Raw genomic sequence first — 9557 nt, forward strand, 5'->3', positions numbered from 1 at the left:
TTTAAACAAAAGTTCATAGTTAACTCAGGATTAAGATTAAGTTACCTGGGTCATCATAAACGAAATAGTCTGTTTATATAGTCAACGGTGTTATGACTTAAAAGTGACTATTTCATGTTTCCAGTCTTATGTAAACTCTTTACATAGGATGCCCCCACTCCCATGTCTCTACATGAACGATTCAAGATACATCGTTTGTACTATCTACAGAGCAGGTCACATCTATAGTGTTCCTGGAATAAGGCACCTAACCTTATTCATGCACTATAGACCATTTGGACTATATACTCGAACTTGATCCACCCATGAGCAAATATTTCGTAGTAGCTTCATTAGACCTATATCTTTCTTGGTATATCCAGATAATAAGTAGGAGCATAAACTGAAAGATTCTAGAGCTACAAAGATAGTTATGAAATCATTAGCATCAACATTCCTCCTAGAGTAGTTGTTAATACGAATAACAAAAACTCTGTTATAGCCATTTCTGTACATTTAATGTACTCTACGAATAGAGGAATACATAAAGTTGAACATAGTCAAATAAGAAATTGGAAGATTTCATTGAAGTTGTTCATTTGAAATTTTTTCGAAAAGCTAATCATAGGTACTCTCTGAATACTAGGGTCGTTATGCTCATTACTAAACTTGAAATATAGCTAAGGTATATCTTTTTTATCAAAGGTTGAATCAATCATCAGAAGAAGAATTAGGCAAAAAATTAGGATACATTATGGGAAAATCAAACTTCCATCGAAGAGAAGCAAATGAAAGGCTTTCATCAACTACTTATATCCCAACCGCATCAAATTTCTCAACTAAAGAAAACTTAAAATGTAACCCTAAACCTATAAACCGTTCAAAATGGAATACCTCTATAGATTGAAGCTTGATGATGCATTAAAAAATTTGAGCATGTGAAAATCAATGAATCTCATTGAGAGCAAAAAACTGAAACTTGACATGAATGAGCACCTGGTTTTGCGAATGTGAAGATGAAGGGTATTCTTAAAAAAAAGGTATTTGGGTAATTGCATTTTAACCTCTATTTTGTATTTGAAACAATTGTACTAAATCTCGGTTACGATTTTGGTCGAGATAGTCAAGAAGAAGCGGTCTATGACTTTTAAAAAAATGTGCTATTTTTGAGATGTGAAACTCCTACTCTCTTTTTGGACAATTTTAATTTTCCTTTGTTTTACCTAGTAAAACATATTTGTCATTTGAAAAAACCCAAATATGAATTAGGATTCTAATACCTAAATCCATCTTTCTCAAGGGCATTTTCACTCGTTTGGCATATCCGTGAGTAGTCTCTGAAACAGGTAAAGAAAACCAAGCAAAATCCATGGCTTCCTTATCAGTGGCCACCATTTTATCCCGTCTCTCTATTTTGGGGTTTGCATCAAAGTCTTCTTTAAACCCATTATTGATCTCCCCCAATAGTAGTAGAATCGAGGTTCAAAGCAGCTGTTTTTTTGTTGCTGTGTTTCTTGCACAATGGGCCTATCTACCCTTTTTGATTGAGTTCTTAGAATTGGTTTTTTCTTGCAGAGATTGAATCGATTGAGATCCTTCTCCATGGCTTCGTCTCCTAAAGAATCTCCAGCCAACAATCCAGGACTTCATGCTACTCCTGATGATGCCACTAAAGGTTACATCATGCAACAGACTGTAAGATTGCTTACAATTTTCTGTAATACCCATTTCTTTGTTCTTTCATCTAATCAACTTTGAATGAAGGCACCATTCATTTTACTCACTCTTGATTCCCTTTTATGAATTGTGCTGCAGATGTATCGGATTAAGGATCCTAAAGTCAGTCTCGACTTCTATTCTCGAGTTCTGGGAATGTCGTAAGTTTTCTTTTATTCGCTTCTATTTATTGTTGTAAGCAGACAGATTATTCTAAAGTGAACTGAGGTAACTACGCCGCCGCCTATTGATAAAAATTGTCCTATTCCTCATTCAGCGGTTCCCCTTCGTAAATGCCCTATGAGGGGTCGCGTCCTCAGCCTAAGGATCTCATTCCCTTCCGTCTGCCTCTGCGCTTTGGGTTCTCAAATTGATACATGATTTTCATTTTTCTTAGAGTAACCAAACTATAAATTTAAAAGTTGTAAAGCTGTCTGTAGCCTTAATTTTCAAAAGCTTAAAATAAAAAACTAAGGAAGAGTTTGGGACAATAACTATCTTAAGACTATAATAACTACCGTTTACTTTGGTATTTATTATTTGCTACAGTTTTTACTATTTACCTTCATCATTTTTTTATTCTTTGCTGCTATTTCCTTCTCAAATTAAAATAGTTTATACCTCAAACGCATATTATTATAACCCAAATTAAAATAATCTATACCTAAAACACCAACTATAACCCAACTATAATAACCAATTATTTGCCCCCAAACGCCCTATAAATGGTTACCAAACAGGCCTACATTTTTGTTTTTTCTTTTGGTTCTAGTTTTGATGCTTTCTGTGGAAAATTTTGAGAACATAAGTTTGCGTTTGGCTCTTTAGAGTACTTGAAATTTGATTAAGGCTCTTTAGAGTACTTGAAATTTGATTAAGTTTCCAGAATAATTCAGTCTAATATGAGCAATTCGGGTCAAATAATACTGACACTCTCCTTAAATATGGAAGATTACTCAAGAGGCTGGATTTCCCGGAAATGAAGTTTAGCTTGTACTTTATGGGTTATGAGGTAACCTCCTTTATTTTGAATTTCTAATGCACTATTTGCATTTATAACAACTCTTTATGTAGCTGTACTTTGTTTCGCATATATAGTCGGCTAGTTAAATTTTATACACTTGCACCATATTTAGAGTTTTTAGACAAGTCTCTGAAATTTAGATTTCATAGTTTATTATTTGTATATTATAGCATCTCTGGCTTATATCTGGAACGTTTTGATATGGTGCTTTAGGATACAGTGTCTGCACCAGAAAGCTCAGTTGATAGAACAGTGTGGACTTTTGGTCGAAAGGCTACGATTGAGTTAACACAGTGAGACTTCTTTCATTGTGCAGCCTTTCATTTCAAGGTCATTTGGAGTACATCTTTTTCTATTTAACTTTGACTGTCATAATCTTCTTGCAGCAACTGGGGTACTGAAAGTGACCCCGAATTCAAAGGATATCATAATGGGAACTCAGATCCTCGTGGCTTTGGTATGCAACTTCCTACTGATGCTTCTTTTCTTTGCTAGCATTGTAGTTTACCTGTTGCTATTATCAAATGAAGCAGACCCACCGATGCAAGAGTATGCATTTGGCAAGGACACAACATGTGCATCACTTTCCACTAAACTAGGGGGAAAACATAAAAGGAAATTGGTGCTAGTTTTCTTTATGAATCTCATTAGAGCCTAGAGGTATTTAGACTGCTTAACAGTAAACGGTTAACACCTCTGTTCAAACAAAAAAAAATATGTTTTTTGGTTCTGAGGCTTTCACAACTCTAGCAAAAGACTAAATAAATGGATTTCACTTGATAAAACTTTATCTAGCATGAGAAGTTGTAAAGTGACGTTTAATTTGCAGGCTATCTCTCTCCCTGTCTTCCACTTGGTACTGCTGTTGAGTAGTTGAACTTATAAGTCACCAAGAGGTACTTGAATCTCTTTGGGTTGGAATGTAGTGATATGAAACCACTAGTGAATTGGAATTAAGAACCCTTTTGAAATGAGAATCCCTAATTCTCAATCACTGTGTTAGGATTCTTAACCTGAAAAGTAGAAAATTTGCAACAAGACAAAACAGAGGCAGCACTCCGCTATAACATATCGATCAAAATACTCAAAATGTTCCATAAAACAGAGATATAATCTAGAGAAACAGTAATAAAACAAGACAACACCCAGCTCCTTAGAGAAGTCTGGAAACATCTCCCAAATGAAGGCTATGGCAGCTTTCACCTAAAAAGACAACAAAAATCTAATGACGACAATCCCTAAAAACATTATGTATAAATACCAACTCCTCCGTGGGCCCTCAAAAGATGCTTTCTCTCTTTGCTCCCGAAATGCCATCAACCATGTTAGTTCCCTTTTCTGCCCATTCTCTTATATGTGTGTAATATTGGGGTCTAACACACTGAAACCCCCAAATCAATATGATTTCAACCCTAAGGGTAGGGTTAGACGCAGATTGCCTTAAGACAAGAACAAGTTCTTTGGCCCAAAATTCAAACACTCCACGAATGATCAATCCCACTTGAATGTTCTTGGAAAATTCAAGAAGCTTTAATGCTAATCTTGAAAACAAGCATGAAGACTAAATTTGATTCATCGTCAAAACTTATTAAAACAACCTAATAGCAAGGCTTAAATAGCAAAACCCTAATGCATCACAAAGAGACTAAATTAACCCTACTTAAATGTCATAAAAAGGATGAAATTGAAAAATACTAAAATTATATCAATATTATTAAATAATATCTAATTAATAATTTAATGCTTGGTCGGTTCTTATCGGTAGGTTTTATAGAATACTTGTTTTTATTTCATTGGTAGAAGTTAGAAAATATTTAAGAATGATTGACTTTGCTTGTATTTAAGATGAGAATACTGACTTGTATCCTGAATTCTTTACATCTTACAAGCCATTATATTCAAAGTGTTAAAAGACTTTACGAAACTTGTGCCATTTTTGGATCATAAGAAGCTTAGGCCTCTCACAAGAGAGGCTTATGCCTCTATGGAAATGCACTGAAGCTCGAAGTCTCTACACCTTGTATAATGATTAGAAGAATAGTATTTATTAATTTGCCCAATCCTCTATATTTGATTTGATTTGCAATAATTTGAACTATTGCTGCTTTTACTACCAAGGCTTGAAAAACAGTGAAGAAAAGAATTTATTGAATAATAAGCCAATTAATGATGATATTAAAGATGTGAAGGATATCATTTTAGAATTTCTGTTTATCTGGCAGTTAACATGGGTGGTTTTTCTTTTACTATTTACTATTTTTAAGCCTCGAAGCCACTTTTATCCATTTTGAAACATTTATTATATTTGAAGACATCAATACATAAAAATATATGAAACTACTTTTTTGTCAACTTCTTTTTGTGATCCGTCTAAGTCATAATATTTCAGAAAATAATTGGTTACATTGTCAGTGTTGTATCAAGTTTGTGTCTGCTTCTTAGTACTCTATTATAGAGAACAATAGATATCATCATATCAAATGCTCCATTCTGTTGGCTTTCTGCATCTTTCCATAAATATGCAGAGACCTATCAAGTGTATATGTTGTATGTCACCTTTACTCACAAAACACGTGGTTACAACTTACAAGCTGCATTTTAGCATCTTTTATACCTGAATTTTGTTTTTAGATTGAATTATTCTGATTTATTCTCCATTTTTTGTTCAGGACACATTGGCATAACTGTTGATGACACAATTAAGGCATGTGAAAGATTTGAACGCTTAGGTGTCGAATTCGTTAAAAAACCAGATGACGGTAAGGCAACTTGTCTAAGATCACTGTCAAAAGATCTTGTTTGAATCCTTATTCAATATGCTTCAATTGTTCTCTGCTTGCTGATTGTCAGCTGTGATTTAAAAATGAAATTATTAGCAAAATGAAATCTTTGTTATCGATTTAGTGAGAAAAGTTCATCAAAGTGTCTTGAATATGGTTGTCTTTAGCCAAACAAAGAGCCCCAAAGAAAATCCCTTAGGTTAAAGCTAGATTAAAAAGGAATAGAAGGATTTTGTTGATTTGGAGGACGATAAAGAAATTTGCCTGCGGTTTGATCCTATTTGGGATTTGTCAAAAGATTTTGTTGTATGTTGCAAGTATTGAAGTGCTGGAGCATAGTAGTGAAAAAAATGGTGATTGATTTTTGGAGTTTGCTCTGTTCTTCATCTTCCTCTTGAATTTCCTCTCCAAGGTTTTTATATATATATATATATATATATATATATATATATATATATATATATATTATTATTATTATTATTAATATTAATATTAATAATAATTCTACAAATGAAGGTTAATTTAAGAAAAGGGGCTAATTGCAACCATTGAGAAACTACAAGGACAAAATTGACCAAATTGAAAAATTTTAGGAATGTGATTGTAACCAATCTCATAGTTCAGGCATGGTTTATGCAATTTTATTTACTCTCCAAATGAGATGCAGGAACTTTAACATGCTATAAGTTAGTTCTAACACTCTAAATGATAACCGGAAAAATAGTTAGTGGACTATTAATGAAGAATTCATATTTCTTCCCCATTTCTGTACAAAAATACGACCTGAATTTCAAGAGAGGGAAAAATGTACAAGGAAATAAACTAACGGTAATGGGAATATAAGGACATAATTACACAAAGGAAAACTGGTAAATAAAGAAGAAATTCTTTTTCCTATATCCAACAATTAACACTACTTTGAGATTGCTTTCATATTATAGCATGGTTAACACTATTTTTATTCTTTTTTTCTTTTTTATTTTTTGCAAATGTTGGATTAAAGCGTGGAGTGAGGGAATTGAATCTCTGAGCTCTAGGTTGATAGTACAAACATTATGCTAGTTGAGCTACATTCATTTTAATGCTATTTATATGGAAATGGAAAACTATGAAAACTGTGAAATTGCTGATGTTTTTTTCTTCTTTTCTGATTGAAGGCAAGATGAAAGGAATTGCATTTATCAAGGATCCTGATGGCTACTGGATTGAAATCTTTGATCTCAAAACTATTGGAAAAGTTACTTCTGAGGCTGCTTGAGATAATATGAACCTTTTTCTGGTAAGTTAAAGGGCGCTTGTTGTTTCAAATCAGTGCTTCCATAGATTAACTGGATCGAATTGCTTCCAGCTTAGCTACTGTCATTTCACTTTGTTATGAACTTGTGAGTCCAAGCATCTCCAGACCAAATAGGTTATATCACTAGCATGATGTTGGTTTTGTAATTAAATTCATACATATTGATGTGCAAATAACTGAAATCAACCTACGGGAGTGCGCTAGAGTGATTTGCAGCTAGTTCTGTGATACCATCTGAATTGAAATAGATTTCTATACATCTAGATTTTTCCTGTGTAACTCTTGATTTCGTTTCTCTCTTTTTCTATTCCATCTTCAAGTTAGATGACCCAAGGTTCTCGAGACAACTCGATGTTCATAAAACTCAACTGATGTTGTTTTGTCTATAACTAGCCAACACTTGTAATAGTCTCAAAGATTTTTCTTTAAACACAATTGGATACATTTAGGGCTGATGAGGGATTATTCAAGTGATTAGATCTTAATTCTTTTGGACATGACGATGTGTAGGCATGATTTTTATGGATCAAAACCTTGAATTTGTTACTGTGTAATGTATGAAAAATAAGTATTTTATGAATGCATCTCATTTTTATGCTTATTATTAGGCTATCAATACTTGAAAATGGGATGGAAACCGAGCCACTAACAATATCCATCTTCTTCTTCTACATTGTTGAAGTGGATTTCTTAGGTTAAATTACAAAGCTTTACAATTTTGTCCCTGTGATTTTAAAAGTTATAATTTAGTCTCTACTGTTTATATAATTTTCCAGTAAGTTTTATCAAATCACATAAACTAAATTTTGGGACTAAATTATTACTTTCTCCATACTATAGAGACTGAATTTACAATTTCACTATAAAAATGTTGGAACCAAGATAGTACGGGATGCCTTTGTCCCACATTGGTTAGAATGTGATGACCAATGTGGCACTTAAGTGACTTGGCTATTTCGCCCCAATAGCTAGTTTTTGGAGTGTAGTTCTCTAATGTGTTTAAGTTCCTAACAGAGTATCTTCTGCTTTTTTAAGGGTCGTTCATGTGAATAATTATTTTGTGTTTTTTTGTTGTCCTTTATGTTTGAGTTGTCAATTTATGTTTTTTTTCAAAACTTTTGAAGGTCCGTTCTCTTTGATAAGATTTACAATCAAAGCTTCTGGTTTTTGGTGCATCTTGTTCAGGCGAGCGTTCTTCTCACTTTTGCCCTACTGGAATGGAAAGAATGAGTATTTTGGGAGACCCTTTGTTATATATTGTACAAGAATTGGTATTTGTTATTGAAAAAGAATCTCAGGCTTTGATTTTGAATAAAGTGATGAGTTGGGTTTTGCCATTCGGCCATTTACTTTTAGTTTTGACCTTTTCTTGGATTGAATCTTAAAATGAATCATGCTTTGAAAGTCTAGATATAATGAAATTATAAGTCATAACATCTTGAAAGGGCTACAAGGACTTATAATGGTTGTAAGTTTTGAAATATGAGAATGAAGTGTCAAATATAAAAAAATTTAAAGTACAAGTTTTTTTATTTAAGAAAATATGTTATAACAATAAACCTCAACCCTAATCACACCTTTAAACTATGAATGTATTTGCATTGTGCTACCATATCGTATCAAGATAGTGAAATATGCATGAAAAAAAAACGTAATTCATAATGCGCTTCTATGGATACCTGAATATGAGTAATTCAAGTTTAGATTCTTTATCCCTTATGTATAAGACAATTGACCCTCCTACTTTTAGGTTCTTTCTGTTATTCTTTTGTGACATTAGTTTATATTCTAATCTTCTCAACATTAAGACTCCACTAGAATGTTAAATTAATTTATAAAGATGTATAAAAAGTAAGCTTTGTTCAAGATGTAAAACCCTAGGATATTCACGTAGCCAAACCCCTTAAAGAATTTAGCTCACGAGATAAATGAATGAACTTCATTAATTTAGAAATCATAGCTACAAAATGATGTTGATTAGTAAAGAAGGAAAATCAAGAACTACAGCGAATAAAAGAATTGTTGTCAACCTTAGGGCATTCACGATTGCACATCTCCTCTCCGCGACCGGTGTCATCCACAAGCGATCTAGCGATGTTTTTGACTTCAACCCTATGCGCCTTATGACCATCAGTGCAGACTTGCAAAAATGACCAATGTTCCTCAGGTCAGTGGAGTTACGCTAATGACACCATGATAACTTCAAAATTTGCAACTAGAGAGTGTATCCCAATGCAAATTAGAAAATGAATCATTGTAAAAGTTGCAATGAAATGACTGCACATGCAACTGTGTATGACATTGTCAATGTTATGGTTGGATGGAGTGTTCACCCAAGGGCGGATTTATTAAGGGGCCAACGGGACACGTGCAAAATTAAGATAATTTTGGAGGTAACTATCTTAGTTTTATTTAATTAAATTTAATTTATTGGACGTTAATAATTAATTATTTTGGAAAAAATAAATAATAATTAATTATTGTGGAAAATAATTAGTTGTTTTGGAGAAAGATAAATATTGATTTTGGAAAGAAGTTGATACGATTGGGTAAATAAGGAAAAAGAAGAAATTAAATTTATTTAAAAGAAAAATTGATAATTATATATTAAAATATAATTATTGGGAAATAGAATATAACATGTTGAAGATAAGGAGTTTTTATTAATTATGTTGAATTATTTGGGTGTTATATTAAAGATTGAAGCTAAAATTTAATTGTTGGGTTAAGATAATTAATTATATAACAACATTTTTAAAAA

At 32.7% G+C, this 9557-nt stretch overlaps 1 protein-coding gene across 3 annotated transcripts; it reads left to right on the forward strand.

Annotated features, from left to right (window-relative positions):
- The first annotated feature begins 1179 nt into the window (after positions 1-1179).
- On the forward strand, positions 1180-8141 carry LOC103501281 (lactoylglutathione lyase). Of its 3 annotated transcripts, none has more exons than XM_008464836.2 (9): positions 1180-1325; positions 1555-1674; positions 1795-1856; positions 2647-2707; positions 2933-3012; positions 3106-3176; positions 5389-5478; positions 6657-6778; positions 7921-8141. In XM_008464836.2, the coding sequence occupies exons 2-8, from the start codon at positions 1582-1584 to the stop codon at positions 6755-6757; spliced, it is 558 nt and encodes a 185-aa protein (XP_008463058.1). In that variant the 5' UTR covers positions 1180-1325; positions 1555-1581; the 3' UTR covers positions 6758-6778; positions 7921-8141. The 3 variants fall into 3 exon arrangements, with proteins under 3 accessions (XP_008463058.1, XP_008463044.1, XP_008463049.1); XM_008464822.3 differs by having other exon boundaries at positions 1284-1459; XM_008464827.3 differs by having other exon boundaries at positions 1284-1459; positions 7982-8141.
- The last annotated feature ends 1416 nt before the right edge of the window (positions 8142-9557 follow it).

This window comes from Cucumis melo, chromosome 12 (genome assembly GCF_025177605.1).
Source record: "Cucumis melo cultivar AY chromosome 12, USDA_Cmelo_AY_1.0, whole genome shotgun sequence".
In the NCBI taxonomy this organism is placed as follows: Eukaryota; Viridiplantae; Streptophyta; class Magnoliopsida; order Cucurbitales; family Cucurbitaceae; genus Cucumis; species Cucumis melo.